The 22,173-nt window shown below is 43.5% G+C and overlaps 1 protein-coding gene across 1 annotated transcript in view; it reads left to right on the forward strand.

Annotated features, from left to right (window-relative positions):
- Positions 1-250: 250 nt before the first annotated feature.
- LOC311492236 (transcription factor COE3) overlaps positions 251-22,173 on the forward strand; it is a gene marked incomplete at both ends in the record, with an annotated part of 85,836 nt that continues 63,913 nt past the window's right edge. Inside the window, 5 exons of the mRNA XM_084550456.1 lie at positions 251-384; positions 12,527-12,683; positions 14,375-14,438; positions 16,547-16,602; positions 19,602-19,675. Of these exons, the coding sequence (XP_084406582.1) occupies positions 251-384; positions 12,527-12,683; positions 14,375-14,438; positions 16,547-16,602; positions 19,602-19,675 (485 nt within the window). The remainder of the gene's footprint in view (positions 385-12,526; positions 12,684-14,374; positions 14,439-16,546; positions 16,603-19,601; positions 19,676-22,173) is intronic.

Below are 22,173 nucleotides of genomic sequence, written 5' to 3' on the forward strand. Positions count from 1 at the left end.
GGCTCTTCTCTGGATCAGGACCCGGTACTTTGGGGAAGCTCGCTCCTGTGTGTCCCCCTGCCCTCCTCCTCCTCCTCCTCCTCCTCCTACACCTACACCTCCTCCTCCTCCTCCTCCTCCTCATCGCCCCACTTCTCTCCACCTTAATCCAGGTGGTCCTTTGGCTTTTTGAGTGGCTGGTACAGGGAGGATTATTCTTCATCTGCTTTCTTGTTTCTGGTGAAGACAACGCTCCCAGAAGGACACTTTGATGTTCTCCATCCAGGACAGCCTCCCCCGGGGGGCCCTGACCATGAAGGAGGAGCCGCTCCCCACCGGCATGACCCCGGTCCGCTCCTGGATGCAGGGCGCAGGGATTTTGGACGCCAACACAGCGGCCCAGAGGTAAAAACATCCCCAAACATGCGACTTGTCCTGTGCCAGGCGGCGTGTTGAAGCTGCAGGAGGCTTCGGTCTAAAGTTAAAACTGCTCCAGAGAAAAGTCACAGCTTCAAAAAACTAAAAACTAACTCAGCTTGGTGCTTTTTCCTCTGATTTTATCCGCAAAGACATAAAATAAGTAAAAGAGAAAAACGTGGAAACATCTGAGCTCAAACTTTCCGCCACAAAAACCGCAGCAGGACATTTTAGTTTCCTCCTCAGATCCAGTCAGATCAAATTAAGAAAACTAACAAATACATTTTAGAGCATTTGCTCTTTTATTTGTATTTGTATTTGTATTCGTGCTCGCTGGTGCTGGGGGCTGAGCTGCAGCCTCTTCACGCCGCCTGCCTCCTCCTCTCCGCTGGGTTCGGCTTCTCCAGCCTCCCGGTGGCGAACGGAGCGAGACGCCGAATTCTCTCTCCGCTTTCCCGCGACTTTACAAAGCAAAGCCGGAGCAGAAACAGCTTCACATGTCCCACAGCGCGACTCCGCTTTTTCCTTTAAACAAATCTGACTCGAGGTTTGGTGCGTAAAGAGCGCAGAGAGGCGGCGGGAGACGCGCCGAGCTGCCGCCGCTGCGCGCCTCCGTTTCTCCGGGATTCTCTGAGAATAATTAAAGATCATTAAAGGACTCACCGGATTTTAATTAAATTACAACTTTCTGCACAAACTGGTGAATATGAGATGTAATTTATTAATGAGCCAGAGCGGAGAAAGAAATACAAGCTTTAAACAGGAAGAATAAAATCTACGTTTAAACTCCGACATAAATCAGCTTTTATAATTTATAATGAAATAAATTTAAAATCTTAGAATGATTTAAAATAAACGTTACGTTTAAAATAAAATAAAAAACATGTGTTCAGAGTTTTTGTTTTCCGTTTAAAATTTAAACTCCAATAAATCGATGATTTAAATCCTCCGTCACATTTAAACAGCTTCATGTTCTGTTGCTTTCAAACCTTTTATTTTATTAGAAACAAATAAAATGCAACAAACTTCCCTGAATCATTAAATGTTTTAGTTTAAATCTAAATGTTCAGTAAATAAAGATCTGATCCACATTTAAACACCTCAAAGAAATCTGTAAATAATCACATTATAGAAACTCAACCAGAGATTTTTTGGTCATAATTTAAAACATTTAAAAGCCTCCTCTGTGTGAGTGAGTGGATGAATCACAAACAACAAAAATCACACGTTCATCTATAAAATGTGAAGCAGAGAGGAAACCTGAGGAGGATCCGTCTGAAACCTGATCGTCCTGAGAAGATCCAGAAATCTGCTGAAAGCACAAAACCTCACGACGGAAGGTTTCAGCTCTGAGACGAGAAAATGAAACATTAAATTAAAGGAATAAAAGTCTGAGGCTGGATTTAAGGTGGACGTGTTTAACATTTAACTAAAGACAAGTTTAATTTGTGAAGATCCAGACGCTGTTTAAATAACACAGAGCCTCATCCTGATGATGGTGGTGATGATGATGAGCTGCCGGGTTCCTGAGCAGGTGGATTTGTGGGAAACGATCTGAATTAGGTTAAAACACATTTGACAAATTTACAAAGCGTTTGACACACGATGATTAAAAGTGGACGGACAGATGTGCAGCAGGTGTTTGAACGTAACGACGAGAAGAGAAGGAATAAATGAGGCTGATTTAAATTTAAAGCTTTATTCTGAAAACCTGGAAGATTCCAGTCACAAAGATTCAGCCTGAATGTGCAGCTTTTATTAATTTAGCTAAAATATGTACAAATGTAGAGAAGCAGGAACAGCTGTGGACAGATGTGCAGGAGTTAAATTATTAGAATGTGAAACGTTTTAAATCTGAGCAACAGGTGACAAAGAAACGTCCTGAGAACGAGAAGAAATCAGCAGAAACATCTGGTAAAGATCAGACCAGACGATAAAAACTGAACCGCAGCAACAGAATCAAACATGAAATGATCTGATGTGGGTCAGCGCAGGAAACATGAGCTCAGCGTTCACAAAGCAGCAAACACCAGGAGAACGGTACAGGTGACAACAACAGATCATTCAGAGACGACTTTAACGTTCCCTCAGACAAACGTTCTGTGGTTCCTTCAGTTTTTAGTTGTTTCAGAACAAGAATCAGGAATAAATGGATCATCTAGAGGTGGAGCTGAAGACCAGACGTTTTTAATAAATGTAGTAAAACATTATGTTAAAGACATGTTCTCCTTAAACGCCTCAGGACGGGACGCTCCTCACGTTTAAATCGTTTATCTGTCTCCGTTGCTTCCATTTATTTATCTGTAACTCAGAAGTGACAACGGGAAGTTGCTGGTTTGAATCCCGCGGCGGCGTTCAACGCGTCTGACGCTCTGGTGGCGAGGTCTCACACAGCTGATTAACAAACACACAGAGGTCCAGACGTGTCCACATCATTAAGACCCCCCCCTTTAATAAGAAGAACATTTAATAATGACCCAGACCTGGTTCTGATCCAGACCTGGTTCTGATCCAGACCTGGTTCTGTTGGTTCTTCACCTCCAACACAAGCAGCAGCAGATAACTTTTATTTTGAAGTAGTCTGCAGACATTTTATGGCTCTTATTGTGAAAGGGGAGCTGTCATCAGGTCGACGCCGTGGTCGGTTCTGATCCGTTCAGACTCAGGTCGTGTTCTGATGTTTGCTGCAGAGTTTTGTTTCTTCTGAGACGAAGAAGAAGAATCAGATAGAAAATACAAAATAGAGACGAACGCTCTGCAGCTGAAGGAACAACAGAAATGATTCTTAAATGTTGTAAATATTTTATATTTATTTAAACGGTTCATGAGGAATCAGGACGTTAAAATAAAAATAAATGAATAAAAGACATTTAAACTGATCACCAACAAACTCCAAACGTCGTATCGTCACTGTTCCTTCAGGTTGTTTTATATTTTATTTATATTTATGTGACGTTTTATTACAATAATCTCGTCTTTATCTAAAGTTAATCTAGTTCCTGTCTTTAAGAGGTGGTGCATGTTGGAGGACGGGGATTTAAATAAACCTTTAAATTTAAAACGTAACGTGAAGATGAAATGTAGAGAAACGAAGCTGAACGTCTCAGCGGTCCGTGTTTCTGTCAAACTGATGAAGACGTTTTTTAATCTCGTCTCCTCGTGGACGTGAAGGACGACGCATCAAATCAGACGGGATGGAAATATAAGTTTTATTTAAAATAATTATAATTACTGATGAGTAAAACAATCTGAAGAGAGATGAGCTCCTTTTAATACGGCGTCAAAAATAATCCAGATTATCTCAAAACACTTTATGGATGAAGGCGACGTCGGCGGGAAAAAAACCCATGAACCTGATTTAGTTTAAACTCAGAGTCTGTCTGTGTCTCCTGGCTTCAGATTTTATTCATTTTAAACTCAGTTATTCTGTTAAACATCTCTAACATCGTCTGCAACAAGAACACGATTAAATAAAAACACTTTCACCTAATCTGATTACTCTTAATTAACTTTAAACTCCTGATTTTTTCTTAAAACATAAAATGATGTATTTTTTAAATGGAGTCTGGTGGAAGTTTAGTGGCTCATAAGTCTCCTCATTAATTAAGTGTTTAACTGATCCTATTGATTATTAGTAACTGATAATTAGTATTATTAAAGTGATCATTGATCTTAACAGTAACTACACCAACTATGTAGACGAGACGTTTAAGGACATCCCGTAAAAGATAACGTCCGACAGAAACTCATCAAATTCTTCTTCTAGAATCAAAACGTTCTGAGTCACGTTTACAATAAAAGTCACATTTTAAAAGAATCCAAGGCATTAATGTAATCTGATTACTTCACACTTGTCAGTGTTGGAAGATTTAAACTCAAAATGTCGTCATGATGTAAAATCGCTGATTTTTTAAAAGGAGTCTGGTGGGCCGAACAAACTAACAAACGTGTAGTTATGTAGTTTTTAAACATTCAGCCGTAAAGAGTTGTCTTCAGATTTTCTTTTAATCACCGTGGAGACGTGGTCGCTGAGAACAGCTGATCTCAACACACACTCATCAGGATCCTGAACCTTCAGAACCAGGTCTGAACAAAGACTCAGTGATGTAATCTGATTACTGTTAATTAACCCTCAGCCCCTGCCTTTTATCGAGACGTAAAACAGCTGATTTTTATAATGGAGTCTGGTGGAGGTTTAACTGGTACTGATCCTATTATTATTATTATTATCTTTACTTTGATTGATTGATGTTTTTTAATTATTGATCCCTGATCATTACGCAACATTAACTACACCTCAGTGAGACGTTTAAAGACATCCTGTAAAATAAACAGACGTTTAAACTGGAACCAAAACAAATAAAAACAACACGAACATATTAACAAAGATGTAAACAGCAAACAGTAACAGTAAACACAAATGGCTCCAAAGGTTTGATTATTTATTTCTGTTTATAAGGAAACAAGACGTTAAAATAAATTAAATTAGAACCTTTGAGTCACAAACGTAAAAAAGTTTCCCTGTCGTCGTCTTATTCCCTCCGTCGTTGCTCTGCGCCGTCAGGTTGTTGTTTTATATTTCTATATATTTATGTGACATTTTATTTACTCTGAACTTTTTCCTACAACAATCAGTTCTCAGCTTTTTAACATCGGCCCTAAAAGATTAATGTAATGAAACGTTGACGCAGGACTCAGAGCAGAGTGAGTGTTCCCGTCCTTCCTATCTCTGCGGTGCCGGGGTTATAAACTACAGTGGGGGAGGTGGGGGAGGTGGGGGAGTTCAGGTAAGGGCTGGGATGAGGTGAATAATCATCGACTCGGGGATTCCCCTCTTTGGACTCGTTCCTCATCGACTCGATCGTGGAGCGTTTGGCGTTCTGCTCGGTGCTCCCTGGAGGCGAGAGGAGACGGATCGGGGACGGATCGGAGAGTTTTTATCAAGATGAGGGATGATGGAGAGGTCGACCTCCTCCTCCTCCTCCTCCTCCTCCTCCTCCTCCTTGTTGTCACTTCCACACAATTAAACTCCCCTGAACGCCACCTTAAAGACGTGTTAGATAATTAAACCGCCAGCAGAGGCCACGTCAGCCGCGTTGCCACAGATCCTCGTCGACACGTCGTGGAAGTGAAGCCGCCGCGTCTAAATACATAAAGAAATAAATAAGACCCAAAGAAAAGCTGCAGACGTTAACCTGGAGCAGCAGGTGATGCGTTAGGAGGAAGCAGCTGACTAAAGGAAACACACAGCTGGTGTTGGTTCGTCCTCAGCAGAGAAAATAAATCAGAAAACCATTCACATCCAGACAAACAGAGAAAAACTCTGATTTACAGAACCCGAACGCACCGCGGAGTTGAGTCATTTAACATTTTGACGTTTTAGTTTATTTAAATCTGCTTTTTAAATATCTGTAGTTTCATGATCTGAGAAGGAAATCTAATAATTACTGAAACCCTGAATGCACCTCGTGTTTTACATCATTTTAATTCACCAGAGTCCATTTAAAAAATCAACAATTTAGCATCATTTTACGTTGTGTTTATGTATATATGGACGTATTTTATTTTATGGAGAAATGAACAGCAGACCAGAGTCCATTCAGAAACGATCAGATTTTACGTGGCGTTCGCTGGAGGGGAAAGAAGCTGCAGAACATTTTAATGCTTTTTAAATATCTGGCATGAAGCAGGTTTCATGATTTGAGAAGGAAAACTAATAATTACTGAAAGCCTGAACACGCCACATGTTTTTATATCACTTTTATTCACCAGAGTCCATTTAAAAAATCAAGTATTTAGCGTTGAGTTTGTTGTGGAGAAGCTGCAGAACAAACAGCTGCAGGTCGTCTGCTTTTACACTTCTCTGCATTTACATGGTTTGTGGAAAAAACTCAGATTTACAGAACCTGAGGATTTAAACGTGAAACCCTGAATTACTTTCACCCTGAATGCATCTCGTATTTAAATGACTTTTATTCACCAAAGTCCATTTGAAAACTCTCAGGTTTTACGTGGCGTTCACTGCCTTCTGAGGCCGCGGTCGTAACGTAAACGTGTGTGTTAGATTCCGTCTTGTCGTCGAGTTGAAGAGAAGCTACAGAATTTTTTCATGGAACATTTACAGAACCTGAACGCGCCACACAGACACCAGACTCCTTTTAAAAAAATGTGTTTTAAATAATAAGGAAGCAGGTGTCATGATTTATGTGGGAAACGCTACTGAAACGCTACTGTTCTTCACCAGAGTCCATTTAAAAAATCAACAATTTAGCTTCATTGTGAGAATTTTCCTTTTCTGGACAAATGAACAGCGGACCAGACTCCGTCACAGTTTTCTTTAAATAAATGGAACTTTTGAAGGAACTTGAATCTCAGATGTTACGTGGCGTTCGCTGCCTTCAGAGTCCTAATGTAAATGTGTGTATTAGTTTCTGTCTCGCCGTCGAGCTGAAACCTGCAGAACAAACAGCTGCAGGTCGGAGCTTGACGTCGTCGTTTACACTCTCGTTCATTCTTTCACACGCTGAACACCCACCAGAACGCACTAATTAGCGCACACGCCTGGTCGGAGGCGTCTGAGCGCGTGCAGAAGCCCCTCAGTCTAAAGACTAATTTGTTGGTAATTGCAGCATGACAGGAGCAGCCACTCCAGCATCGAGCCGCCGTTTCCCCGAGCCAGTCGCCCTAATTAGGAATGACACACACTATTAAGGTGCACAAATGGAAATCAGTCGGCGCCGGCCAACCCACAGCGGACCAGCGACCTCCCACAATGCATTTCTCCTGGCGTCACTGCTCTCAGACCAGCAGGAGGAAGAGGCTGTGTTGTTGGTTCATGCAGAAAAAACGCATGGAGTAAATAAATACTCATTCATGTAATCTGATTACTTTAATCTACGTTACACTCGTGTCCTGCCTTTTATAGAGATCTAAAATAAGAGGTTTTTATAATGGAGTCTGGTGGATGTTTGGTCTCATCAATAATTAACTGGTTAAATGATCCCAGATTGATTATTGTTTTTACTGAACTTTAAACTCCTGCCTTTTATTAAGATGTAAAATAAGAGGTTTTTATAATGGAGTCTGGTGGAGGTTTGGTGGCTCATCAGTAATTAACTAGTTAACTGATCATATTATTGTAACTGCAGTGATTGATTGGTTAGTTATTGATCACTGGTCAATACACCAGCTATGTGGGGGGATGTTTAAGGACATTCTGTAAAAATATTTTTACTGAAATAAAATAAAATAAAAACTGTTTTGGGTCAATCACCTTAAAAATGAAGTCAGATTTTAACCTTTAAACTGTAACTAGTAATAAAAGTAGTAATGTAATCTAATGTGAGCGTCTTATAACGGGACAGACGTCCCTCAGAGTGGACGGACGTTTGTTTTTGTCTCTGGTTGGAGACGAGAGGACGAGGTTGTTACGGAGGTGTTTCTGTTTAGTTGACTAATATCAGATATTTCAGATTTACTGGTTCCTGAGGTTCGTGGCGTCTCCTCCGTCTCCTCATCCTTCATGTGACGTTTTAAATCCTGACTCTGCTCTCAGAGCTTCAGTCCTGATCTGGATCTTCATCTCACATGTGGACTAGACTCGTTGCAGTGAGACCACGTTGACCAGATCCAGGACTAACAGTTTACCTGGCTTTAAAATAAATCTCCTTCAGAACAGAGAGAAGCTGAATTATCTGTGAAAGCTCCGTCCCCCGTTCCTTCTGTCTGCACCGAAATGTTTTTATTCATCTTGTGTGAAACCAGTAGAGCCTGAAATAAAGTCCAGGCATCAGGATGTTCTTCACTGGGATCACTGGCCGAGGCCTGGTCCTCCTTTAACACCAGGGAAGAAACAACCTGCCCTGGTTAGTTACTGGTTAGTTCCTGGTGTGTTCCTGGTGTGTTCCTGGTGTTCCTGGTTAGTTCCTGGTGTGTTCCTGGTTAGTTCCTGGTGTGTTCCTGGTGTGTTCCTGGTGTGTTCCTGTTAGTTCCTGGTGTGTTCCTGGTTAGTTCCTGGTGTGTTCCTGGTTAGTTCCTGTTAGTTCCTGGTGTGTTCCTGGTGTGTTCCTGGTTAGTTCCTGGTTAGTTCCTGGTGTGTTCCTGGTTAGTTCCTGGTGTGTTCCTGGTTAGTTCCTGGTGTGTTCCTGGTGTGTTCCTGGTTAGTTCCTGGTTAGTTCCTGGTGTGTGTGGCTCTGATCTGACTGCTGCTCAGTGATTGTTTGCAGAGCTGATCTTTGGTTTGAGTCGTGTCGTCCTGTTTGCTCTCCTCGCTGTGATCTAGTCTCGGGGTCTGATACTGTTTTTATTACACCTAGCGCCGAGAGCTAACGGCCGAGTAGATGCAGCCGCAATTAGCTTAATTGAAATAATAATAACGCTAACGAGGTTTGTGAGTGGAGGCAGAGTGGCCGTCTGTCTGGACACGGCTCTGTGGTTAATTTGGGATAATGTGCTGGATCAGAGCGTTCAGGATGAAACAGGTGACGGACTCAGTCGCACTGTTTGTTGCTTTAAAATCTAAAATGATCTGTTTTAATATTTTACTCCAACACAGAATATTTGATAGAGTCACGTCTCTGTCTTTAGACCCAGGTCCTCCAGACCTCCTTAAATCCAGATCATTCTTTTCATGAACTGCTCCACTTGTTTCCTCTGCTGATAACTAGACACTAGTCTAAAGTCTGTCCTTGTCTTCCTTGTCTTCTCCTAGAGTTGGTCTCCTGTAGCTTCCTAAAGTCTGTCCTTGTCTTCCTTGTCTTCTCCTAGAGTTGGTCTCCTGTGTCGTCCTAAAGTCTGTCCTTGTCTTCCTTGTCTTCTCCTAGAGTTGGTCTCCTGTAGCTTCCTAAAGTCTGTCCTTGTCTTCCTTGTCTTCTCCTAGAGTTGGTCTCCTGTGTCTTCCTAAAGTCTGTCCTTGTCTTCCTTGTCTTCTCCTAGAGTTGGTCTCCTGTAGCTTCCTAAAGTCTGTCCTTGTCGTCCTTGTCTTCTCCTAGAGTTGGTCTCCTGTAGCTTCCTAAAGTCTGTCCTTGTCTTCCTTGTCTTCTCCTAGAGTTGGTCTCCTGTGTCTTCCTAAAGTCTGTCCTTGTCTTCCTTGTCTTCTCCTAGAGTTGGTCTCCTGTAGCTTCCTAAAGTCTGTCCTTGTCTTCCTTGTCTTCTCCTAGAGTTGGTCTCCTGTAGCTTCCTAAAGTCTGTCCTTGTCTTCCTTGTCTTCTCCTAGAGTTGGTCTCCTGTAGCTTCCTAAAGTCTGTCCTTGTCTTCCTTGTCTTCTCCTAGAGTTGGTCTCCTGTAGCTTCCTAAAGTCTGTCCTTGTCTTCCTTGTCTTCTCCTAGAGTTGGTCTCCTGTGTCTTCCTAAAGTCTGTCCTTGTCTTCCTTGTCTTCTCCTAGAGTTGGTCTCCTGTAGCTTCCTAAAGTCTGTCCTTGTCTTCCTTGTCTTCTCCTAGAGTTGGTCTCCTGTAGCTTCCTAAAGTCTGTCCTTGTCTTCCTTGTCTTCTCCTAGAGTTGGTCTCCTGTAGCTTCCTAAAGTCTGTCCTTGTCTTCCTTGTCTTCTCCTAGAGTTGGTCTCCTGTAGCTTCCTAAAGTCTGTCCTTGTCTTCCTTGTCTTCTCCTAGAGTTGGTCTCCTGTAGCTTCCTAAAGTCTGTCCTTGTCTTCCTTGTCTTCTCCTAGAGTTGGTCTCCTGTAGCGTCCTAAAGTCTGTCCTTGTCTTCCTTGTCTTCTCCTAGAGTTGGTCTCCTGTAGCTTCCTAAAGTCTGTCCTTGTCTTCCTTGTCTTCTCCTAGAGTTGGTCTCCTGTAGCTTCCTAAAGTCTGTCCTTGTCTTCCTTGTCTTCTCCTAGAGTTGGTCTCCTGTGTCTTCCTAAAGTCTGTCCTTGTCTTCTCCTAGAGTTGGTCTCCTGTAGCTTCCTAAAGTCTGTCCTTGTCTTCTCCTAGAGTTGGTCTCCTGTAGCTTCCTAAAGTCTGTCCTTGTCTTCTCCTAGAGTTGGTCTCCTGTAGCTTCCTAAAGTCTGTCCTTGTCTTCCTTGTCTTCTCCTAGAGTTGGTCTCCTGTAGCTTCCTAAAGTCTGTCCTTGTCTTCCTTGTCTTCTCCTAGAGTTGGTCTCCTGTGTCTTCCTAAAGTCTGTCCTTGTCTTCTCCTAGAGTTGGTCTCCTGTGTCTTCCTAAAGTCTGTCCTTGTCTTCTCCTAGAGTTGGTCTCCTGTAGCTTCCTAAAGTCTGTCCTTGTCTTCCTTGTCTTCTCCTAGAGTTGGTCTCCTGTAGCTTCCTAAAGTCTGTCCTTGTCTTCCTTGTCTTCTCCTAGAGTGGACTGGATTCAGTCCAATAAATCTTTCAGTCAAAGTTAATGTAGTGTGGAGAGGGTAGCTGGTACCTTGTGTTCTCTACTCCAGAAATGTTCTGGTCATCCAACGCTGCCATAAACTCCCTAACCCTCTCTGGAAGATGTTTCTCCTTGACGCTGTCTCCAGGAAACTTTTCTCTTCTTTTAAACGTTCAGTGTTTGTTGTTGTTGTTTGGGTGCAGCCTTTGACTGAGTGGACTCCATGGATTCTGTTTAGATGATCAACTACTACCACCTCACCACACATCCACACTAGTGACTGACTAACAGAGGACGACCTTCAGGGTAGAACCTGGGTTCTGGTTCTTCTTCTTCCAAATAATTTGATGTGAAGCAAAAGCCTAAATCAAAGTTTTTTATTTTTATGTCAAAACTCCTCCTCCTCCTCGTCCTCCTCTTAGTCCTTCTCCTCCTCCTCTTACTCCCCCTCTAGAGTTTCTCTTCCTCCTTCCCCTCCTCTTCTTCGTCTTCCTCCTCCTCCTCCTCCTCCTCCTCCTCCAGCGCTGTGAGGAGTTGCTCGGCTGATCTTTCAACATCCCGGCCTACAAATGAGGCATTAAGTGTTGGTAATGGAGGAGCAGAAAGGTCAGCGCTGTATTAATCTGTCGTCTGGGGAATACACCCCTGAGCCGGGAAGCTCCGAGGCCGAGAGAGAGCGGGCGAGTCTCCAAAAACAAACCCTGAGCATGAATAAATATTTATCTGTGCCTCGCCGATCGTATCGATCAGAAAAAAATAAAATAAATAAAAAGAGAAAAGTGTTTTAGGAAACAAAAACGAGCTGTAAATGAGATTGATGTAAAAATATTCGTCCGCTCCGAGGCTCTCCGGGCCCAGAGCAGAGGTCGCTTCCTGCCGGAGCATCGATTTTATTTCAGGATCAACTCAGAGTTTTATTCTGTTTCCACTGGAAACTCGTGTTTTCTGCTTTCTTACGTTTAGATGATGTGTGGCTGAGGATGACTTATTTCTCTGGAGTCGTGTAAACTGTCTCTGCACCTGTTCTTTACTTTCCTCTAATTAGACTCAGATTAAACACCAGGGGGCGCTGCACAGAACACTGCTCTGTCTTTATTTATTATTATTGTGATATCTGACTTTTATTTACGTAGATTATCTCCAGGTGACGCATCATTCGGTTCATTTATTGATTATATTTTAGAATATTCTCAGTTTATATATTTTCTGTCCTGACTTTGATTCGGGGCCCAGAATGGAGCCCTGAGGAACACCACCACGTATTAATGAGGTTCAGTTAGAACCAGGTTTAATCAGGATCAATGTTCTGGATCAGATTTAAACTTTATAAAACTGTTTTAATGACTCCTCCTTTTCATCATCCTCATCATCCTCATCATTGTCCTCATTGTCTTAATTCTTGTCCTCCTCCTTGTTCTTCACCTCCTTCTCATCGTTACACTCCATCTTTGTCCTCTTCATCATTATACTCCTCCTTCTTTATCGTTCTTATCTCTGTCCTCGTCCTTGTCCTTAATGTCTTCATCCTCTTCCTCCATCTTTGTCCCTTTGATCATTCTCCTCCTCCTTCTCCTCCTCCTCTCAGTCTTTGTCGTCCTCATCTAATATTCTCCTGGTTTTTTATTCTCGTTGAATTCTTCTTCCTCCTTGTTCTTCTTTTCTTCATCTTCATCCTGCTGATTGTTCTCCTCCTCCTCCTCCTCCTCTTGATATTTGTTCATCTCCTCCTGCTCACCTCCATGCGTCTCCTGTAGAATATAAAGCCAGGTTGACGTTTTCCTCTCAGACTCAGATTCAACCCATCGATCCTCTCTGTGTTTCAGCGGCGTTGGTTTGGCCCGAGCTCATTTTGAGAAGCAGCCTCCGTCCAACCTGAGGAAGTCCAACTTCTTCCACTTCGTTCTGGCGCTGTACGACCGCCAGGGTCAGCCGGTGGAGATCGAGAGGACTTCCTACGTGGACTTTGTGGAGAAAGATAAGGTGACGCTTCTTCTTCTTCTTCTTCTTCTTCTTCTTCTCTGATTAGACCAGGGAGCTGGGAGATGAGTCTCCAGAACCATCAGGTCCATGTTCCTGACCCTGGTCTCTATGGACCCTGGTCTCTATGGACCCTGGTCTCTATGACCCTGGTCTCTATGGACCCTGGTCTCTATGACCCTGGTCTCCATGGACCCTGGTCTAATCTTCATTTAACACCACTCACCTTATTTTAAAACCAATGTTTTGATTTCTGTTCTGATCAATCCACCGCTGACGAGGTTCAGCTTCAGTCGGACTCAGAGATCAGGTTTATGTTTTAAAATCCACTCCAAGTTAACTGGAATAAAGAGCCTGCTCTATAATCTCACTCACTCATTCGTTCACCGATGGTGGAAGCTGCCAGTCAAGGTGTTCTCCTGCCACCAGGTCCAGTGTTTTGCTCAAGGACGTTTCAGTCAGGGATTAAACCACCAACCTTCTGATTAGCGGACGTCTCAACCTGAGCCACTGGCGTCAGGATTCATATAAATAGTTTTTAAGCTTAAAAACAAATATAAGAAAGAATCCTAAGGATCCTAAAGCGTCCGTGATGTTTGTTGACAGGAAGAAATCACAGATAAAACACTGATGAGAATCATAATCACATCCAGACAGGTCGGGGGTGTTTGTTCTCTGATCAGCTGCCAGCTGGCACCACATCCTCCGCCCACTCGCTCGCCTCACCTCGGCTTTGACCTCTAGTCTCTCGCCCCGACGCCCCCCCCCCACCCACCCTCGCCCCAACCACCCCCCCAACACAAACACACTGGGGCCGAGCCAACACTCCCGGGCACAGTTGGCACCGAGCGGCCGACCGACACCGGCTGACGGAGGAGAGGAGAGGAGAGGGAAATAAAAAGGGGAATAAATGTTGAGAGAGAAGAAGAAGAAGAAGAAGAAGAGAGGAGGAAAGGTCAAGAGAAGAGAGAAAGAAGAGACAGAGAATAAAAGAGTCAGATATTATCTTTCTACAAGATAAAACGACATGTAGTAGTAATGTGATGTACTAATGTAGTTTAACTCAATTAGAACTGGAGAAGAACCAAGTCCAAACACGGACAGCTGGATTTATAGGAACCAGGTCCAGATGGAGCCGGCTAGCAGCTTAGAACCAGCAACCTTCATACTGTGATGCTAACCACTGCTAACAGATGCTAACACCAGCTTAGAGCAGAACGTTACTGGAAATGTACCTGGTTTAGTTTTACAGGTCGATATGAGCAGACATGCTAGCTATTAGCATCTCCATTAGCATCTCCGTTAGCATCTCCGTTAGCATCTAGGTCAGCTAGAGTGGGGAGTGGTTTCATTCTTAGCATCCTTAGCAGCTAGCGTTCTTCTTCTTCTTCTTAATAGAAGCAGTGTTGATCTACTGGTCGTATCACTGGATGAATGTCAGAGTCTTTGTTTAATGAAATTAATCACTGTTTGGTTTTGGCCTCATTAAAATCATTAAAATAATTAAAGTCAAAACGGTTTCTCCTCTGACTCAGTGAAGACATGAACTCACTGGTTGAAACGTTTGTGTTGAGACTGATTCGTGGTGTAACCTGACGTCCAGTGAAGCTTTAAACTCTGCTGCTGCTGCTTGGCTGTAAATGTTTTATTCCTCCGTCGCGGTTTAACGTGTGATTCATGTCTCTGTGTGACAGGAGTACAACGGAGAGAAGACCAACAATGGGATCCACTACAGGCTACAGCTCCTCTACAGCAACGGTGAGACTAACCCGTCTGGAAGGATTTATATTCTCAGCAGAGAATCAGAGAAACGTCCTCGTCCTGATTTAATCAGGATTTCATTCAGACCAGTTATTGATCCTCAAAGGGAAATTTAGATTTAGTGAGACAACAAAACAGAAATAATAGAAATATAAAAGATATGAGAAATATTTCAGTCACTGACTGAAGTTTAGTAGGAAATAAAAACACAACGTAGAAATGGAGGAGGATGAACTCAACAAGCAACACCTCCAGAAAACACAAGAGAAGAAATAATCACAGAAAAGATCAAACCTGAAAATGTGTCGTCAGATTCATCAAAACATTTACTCACTTTGTTTCTGTTTTATTTATTTTATTTCTTTAGTTTCAGTCGTTGATTTAGTCGCAGTACAGTACAAAATAAAATATTATCTATTCAGTTTTATTTCTATAGCGTCAATAACAATACAAACCGTCTCAAGACGCTTTACAAAACCCGTCCTGAACCCCCAGAGCAGCCTGAAGGCGACGGTCGCCAATCTGCAAATGAATCGTCTCGATCATCGGATTAATGGAACCGTTGAAATAAAAACACTGACGAGGATCAAACGTCAGCGTCTCCAGAAGTCTTAAACACTTACCAGGTGAACCCGTCACACTTCTCACTCTCCGGTGTCTTGCTCAAGGACACGTAGGCTCGTGGTCCATGTAGCGGGGATAGAACCACTAACCCTCTGGTTCATGGGAAACCTGCTCTACCTGCTGCAGCCCACAGTCCTTACAGAGCGTCAGAAGAATGCTCCAACATCTGCACGTAATTAGAAAGCCTCAGCCTGTTAGCTTAGCATATGCTAATCAAAGACACGTCTACAGCTGCAGCTTCCCCCGATGGTCGACTAATTCATCAATAAGAACATCAAAGGTTAACATGGATGATGTTTCTAATGAGGAGAATCTAAAAACACTGGAAGGAAGTGATTCCTGAGGAGACACGTTTGGACCGAGGCCTGAGTCTTTGTTCAGGCTGCAGCTTTGATTGATGAAGTTAATGATCACTCTTCCCCACAGGTAAAAACCTCCTGTGCTGGTTTGCTGCTGAACTTTCCCCCCGGTGATTTAGAAGGAATGTTTTATATGAAAGGTCAGCTCGCTGGACGTTTAAGACTGGAAAAACTTCTTCATTATCAGACATCTGGAATATCTGACAACAGCCCGGCCTGAGCTCTGGTTTGTCCATCGAGGAGGGAGCTGGAGGGAGCTGGAGGGATCCGGGCCTTGTCCTGGCCCGAGTCCAGAGCTGCAGGATGAGGACGTCCGTCTCAGACCCCCGCAGAAACTCCAGATAAAGTGGGACATAAAAGAGCGTTTTCCTCCAAAGGCAGATAAATCACTCTAATATGAGTCGGCGTCGTCGGATTAGCATCGCGCTGAGGTAATTGACCTCATCTGCAACCGGGACGGATTGCCGCCATTTAGGCCTCGGACCGCTCAGCACTCAGCCGCCGAGCGAGGAGTGAATCATGTCAATTAGAAAGCAGAGGAAGCTGCGAGGAAACGGCCCGACAAACTGCAAGAAAAACCCTCAAAGCCACAATTAGAGCTCCTCCGCCGCTAACAGGTGTTCCCTGCAATTTGCCTCCTCCACCCCATGTCGTGTTTGTGTCACATTTACGCTCGGATGCATAGCTAATAAAAGACAAGCAGTCCTGATTGATATTTAATTTGTCGGAGAATGAGGATTCCTTGTTATCCTTGAGGAAAAAGGCGGCGGGGGTGCAGAGGAGCGCTCTGCAGTTAAAGGAGGCCTGGCCTATAAATAATAAACAGCTCTGGAGCGGCGCTAATGTTTGTTTTTGCTGGTGGGGGGGGGGGGGGGGTGTTAGCGTAGCCTGGACTACGAGAGCTGCAGAGAAAACATAAATAAGAGCAGAATTCATTTACAGCACATTATTACCATGGATGCTTTTGTTCAGGGGACCCTTCCTCTTCCTCTCTTTGCATCAGATTAGCATAACAAGCTAACGCGTGTGTGTGTGTGTGTGTGTGTGTGAACATGAACGTGGCGTCAGGCTCCAATAACTCTGCTCACGCTGTCGGGCTCATTAGTGTTTTGTGTTTTTCAGGAATCAGGACAGAACAGGATCTGTACGTCCGGCTGATAGACTCCATGACCAAACAGGTGAGACGCTGACACACACACACACCTGAAGAGTTAACGCTGACACACACACACACCTGAAGAGTTAACGCTGACACACACACCTGAAGAGTTAACGCTGGAGTCCGATCAAATCTAAAACTGAACCAGAAGCTGCAAAAAGAAAACGTGGAGATGAGCCCATGTCTGCAGCGCTGAGGGATTATTGAGGTCAGATTTTAGAGAACTATAAAACTGATTTTATTTTAAAGATAAATTTGATCTTTTCTTTGGAGCAGACGGTTTCTCAGTAAATCTAAAATAAATAAATAACAGATAAAACTATAAGGATTAAATCTGTGTTATTACTTTATATATTTATGCTTCAGTGACAGACGTTAATTCATTCTGATCGACTGATTGTTGCAGCTCGGAATAATTCAACACGTCTGCACTTTAGTTATGAAGCCTGTTAGCTTAGCATATGCTAATCAAAGACATGTCCAGAGCTTCAGATTCACGTGATTTAAAAACTTTTACATCCAGACGTTCTTCCTTTAAATAGTTTCAGTCCACGACGACGCTGACATTCTTTCAGGACTTTCTCCTTTTCATACGTTTGTCAGAATCTGCTCCTTCCTTCTTTCTCTCTCTCTCTCTCCTCCTGAACTCGAGCAGCACTGATGTGTTTTCCTTTCCAGTCGGTGAAGCTCGATCTTCAGCTGACTCCAGATCCTCCCACCTTTCCGGTTTTCACTCACTCAGAACCCCCGTGTGGGATTTGAACCTGTGAACGTTGTCGCTGCCAACGAAAACCCCTGAATATTTCCAAATTCCAGTCGATCCTGCGGTGTCGACCTCCCAGCCTCGTCCTGCTCAACGCTCAGCGCTCCAGAAAACCATCACGTTAAACTGAGACGGCTGCAGATGTTCTCAGAGATTTTCACTTTCCTACAAAACCATCAAGTGTTTTTCAGGCCTTTCATTTTATCTCCGCACAAAATCATCCTGCAGAGCTGCAACAAACTATGAGTCATCCGTTAATCCTTTAATTAACCACTAAATAATAAACTGTTATTCAAACATAATCAAGACATATTTTACCAAATGATTCTATTTAATTAGATTTATTTTTAGAGCGTTGATGGAAACCTTCCTGGTTTATATTTAGAGGTTGATACGAACAGAAACAACCTGATGGAGAGCTGACATGCTAGCTGTTCTAGCTGTTAGCATCTTCATTAGCATCACCATTAGCATTTCCATTAGCAGCATTAGCATCTGCTCTGGAGTTTGTGTTGGCTCTGACCACCAACCAACAATCAGACTAAACTCACTAGTTTTAGTTTTCATTAGCGTTCTTCTTCTTCTTCTTCTTCTTCTTCTTCGTTGGTCGTTTTACTGCCCCCTGCAGGATCAGATTATTAACCAGCGTCTCTGAAGCATCAGGGTCTCGTTTGGGCGACGCCATCGATGACGAGTTGTTGCAGCCAATCACTAAGCAGAGAAACGATGTGAATGAATATAATGGAGTTATAGAGTTTAAGATGAGGAGGATCATCATCCGTCCACCTGTTAAACCCTCCACCTTCCTCTTATCTATCCCCCGCTCATGTGGGCCCCTCCCCGCCGGGCGGCCCTGTCGGCATGTCACCGATCGATGTACCAAGCGGCTCCCGACAAAGCGCCAGCCGTGCAAACCGATCAATACGCCCTAATGTGGCACAGCGACGGCACACTGGAGACAATAATCCTGACACCTCCTCCTCCACCTTCACCTCCCACTACATGACACCCCATTGGTCGACAGTCAGACCTGACAGACGGGGTCGGCTGGAGTCCCCCCGCCGGTCGATACAACCCCGTCGAGCGCCTGCTCGGGGCCCCCGCGTCCCCGGGATTGTCAGAGCGAGGAGGAGCTGCATTAATGCAGATTGGACCGCGATGCAGCGACGCAACTTTTTATGCAGCAAGACGCGTCACACAGAGAAGCTGAGCAGCTCAGCGGGACCTGGAATATTTCTGATTCACAAACCAGTGAAATATAGTTTATGGACGATCTCCAGAACAAGTCGTCAGTTTGTGAAAGCACATCTGAGCAGCTTCCCTCAAAGATCCAAATGTTTTCACTTAAAAATAAAAAATAAAAACCTGCAAACGAGAGCGAACGTGGACGTGCAGTCACACTCTCCTGGGACCCTCGCATCGGGAATGATGATGTATGAATATCGACCAGCAGATCTGCACGCAGTATGTGGTGTGTGTGTGTGTCGGTGTGTGTCTGTGTGTGTGTGTGTGTGTGTGTACATCCCTCCTGGTCAAACTGGAGCGTTTTAATCCAGAGGAACAGAGCCAGGATCGGGATCAATAATGCAGAAGTGGTCGTTATCCTAAAAGTATTGTCCCCCAGGGGTGTGTGTTATTGTGTGTGTGTGTGTGCGTGTGTGTGTGTGTGTGTGTGTGCAGGGCGGAGGTCTGTTTTGACTATAAAGGTGGATGAGGTAGTGGTAGGTCACGGCAGGAAAAGATGGGGGAGGAAAGGGGTGAGGACACACACACATGCTTTTAGTGGAGTTCATTTACAACCACCGGGGTATTACAAAAACACACACACACACACACAGGTTACTGCTGCCATCTCTGTGAGGACCGTGCAGGTCTGGAGGGTCCTCACAAGTCATGGAAATGTCCCCACAGTGATGCATATACAAGCATGCACACACACACACACACCTAGCCGTGCTCTCAGCGGTCATCCGTCATCCGGACGCTGACATGACAGCTCCGTGGGGGTGAGGAGGGGGGAGTGAGGAGGGTGAGGAGGAGGTGGGGGGCTTCATCCTGGGACGCCGCCCGCCATCTGGTAGGGAATTCTGGGAAGGCCGGAGGAGGCTGAGACCACCGAGAGGGGGGAAGTTGGAGGCCATGTTTGACTTTTTACTGCAGTCAGAGTGTGTGGACAAAATAAAAGGAACACCAGTGATGAATGAAAGTTGTTAACTGATCGTTGGGCTTTAATCCGTGTGTCTCTGTCCCCTCAGCCCATCCTGTACGAGGGTCAGGACAAGAACCCCGAGATGTGTCGCGTCCTCCTCACCCACGAGATCATGTGCAGGTAAGACGCCGACCGTCAGTAGTTCCAGATCCAGTCTTTGTTGTTTTGTTCCTCAAACCTGCAACTTCCTAATTAGTGCGTCTTTAAAGATGTGTGTAGGTGTGTGTGAGGGTGTTAATTGTGCTTCAGAGGAAGTTGGATTATGATGTTTAATGGGATCTATAACAAAGACGGGTTTGATAATGAAGATGTTTCACACGTGTTGAAAATTAGTCACCAGTTAGTGAACGTTTGTAGAGATTAAAACCAGATGGGGGGGGGGGGGGGGGGGGGGGCACTTTGTATATCAGATAATTAAACATTAATATTTAATGAACATTATTTTTGACGGGTATCATCTCAAAACAGGTAACGGTGCCTTTTCACTTTCCTCTTAATGCTGCAAAGTTTTTAAAACAGGTTTCTGTTTAGTAGTTGGGAGACTGGAAAGCAAGCAGAATGTAAAGTGTGTTTGTAGTAAATCATTTTAGCCAGAGGAGGGCAGTAATACGCCCTGCAGCGTCAGAAACAATCAGAAACAAACGAGCAGCAAATAAGACTGGTCCCATGTTGATTAAAATGTTAAGTACATTTAAAACAAAAGATTCATTTGTATTAATCATAATATGAAATGACATGGACTCCAAGATGGCCGACATGTGGCGCTAAAATATGTCAGAAATGGAAGCTGCCATCTTGTTTTGGTTATTTACAATCAAGCTTGATATAGCCGCCATCTTGAATGGACGCTCATCATTTTATGCTAGCTACCTTGCTAGCTGCTACTGTTTTTAGCTAACTAGCCGTAACATTAGCATTAACTTAGTAAAAACAGGTAAACTAGTTGAGTCTAACTGGTTTAGTGTTTGAAACCAATAATTAATCATGACCTCACTAATCAATTAACTGATCATAAAATATAATGTAGGGGGCGGGGCTTATGACCTGTCCTCCCACCAGCCACCAGGGGGCGATCCAGATATTATGGCTTCAATAATAATAAATAGTTGAATATCGTATCAGCTGCTTTATTTACATAAAACCATATAAAATATATTATAATTCATTTTATAGCAAAATGTTTTATCTTAATTAATTTTCAACCTTTGACATTTTATCCAACAGCTGACTAATGTCTGAGAATAAACACATTTAAGAATTTAAACAGTAATTAATTTATATATTACATTTTTTAAATTTCAAATTTATATTTATAATTTAAAATGATTTTAAAATGTTTTATATATTTTGTGCTCAGGTATTTAGGCTGTGTACACAACAAGGTTCATATTGTATTTTAATTTAAATTTCATGTTGTTTATTTTACTTTACTCTACTGGAGGAGATTTAATGTTTTAATCTAATCATTTTAGATTTTATTCGTCAGTTTCGAAGCCTTTTGTTTTGTAAAGTCTTCTCCAGATGTAGAGACGAGTCGGAGGTTTGTGTGTTTGTGTGTAGAGAGAAAAAAGAGCAGCTGTTGGTTTGTCGTTCATCGCACCAATCAACACGTCTGCTGCCCTGCCTGTCTCTGTTGTCTGTGAGTTAATGGTTTTACTGGTTCAGACCGAGGAGTGAACAAGAACAGGAGTGTGTGTGTCGGGGTGAAAATAGGACACACACACACACACACACACATATATATATATATACAGATAAACACATAACTGCAGTACAATGCAGCTTTTGTCCACAGGACCAGGAAACAGTTATTTGTCTTTTATTTTGAGATGTAGGTTTAAAAGAGTTGATCTGTAAAGGAGGAAATAAATGTGGAGCAGACGAGGTTCGATCAATGAGAAACTGATTTATATATATAGTTATCGTTATAGTATATAGTAGTAAACTGGTTTAAGCTGCAGTAAACTGGTTTAAACTGCAGTAAACCGGTTAGTTTGCATCAGTTGGTTATTGATTGAGTGTCCCGGTCTTTGTGTCGGCTGCAGTGCGTCCGCTGGTCTCTCTTACTAATCAGAGTCAATTAAAGTTCCTGCAGGAACAGGTCGGACATGTCGGACCTCTCTGGCTCCTGTCAGGGCGTCGAGCTCGCTGTGAGATTCCATCGATACGAGCTTCATTTCCATAATGACGGCGGGCTGTCGACGTCTCTGAGCTTCAGTCATTATGTGATTGAGTGCGATTATTAAGCGGCGTTCCCCCTGATGGATGCTGTGTTTCCATCCACTAATGAGTGAGGGATCTGAGACTGCCTCACTGTTTCCATCTCGGTGTCTCTACCTCCGCGGTCCCAGCTGAGGTCGTCTTTACCGGCGTCCCTGTTGGTTTGTCTACCTGGATCACACTCCCAGGATGCACCTCTGGGTGTACTTCCTGTTTCAGCGTGTACAGGTGGATGAGCAGCCTCTGATTAAAGATGGAGACCTGCATGTCTTTAAACTCTTTCTCCTTTTAACGGGACTCTGTGCTGCATTCAGGACCGTCCTCTGGTTCTTAGTGAACTGGTTTAAATGTGAACTGGTTTCCTCTGGTTCTTGTTCGTTCTCTTGTTCTTTTACTGA

Source organism: Chelon labrosus (genome assembly GCF_963514085.1).
Source record: "Chelon labrosus genome assembly, chromosome: 8".
Lineage (NCBI taxonomy): Eukaryota > Metazoa > Chordata > Actinopteri > Mugiliformes > Mugilidae > Chelon > Chelon labrosus.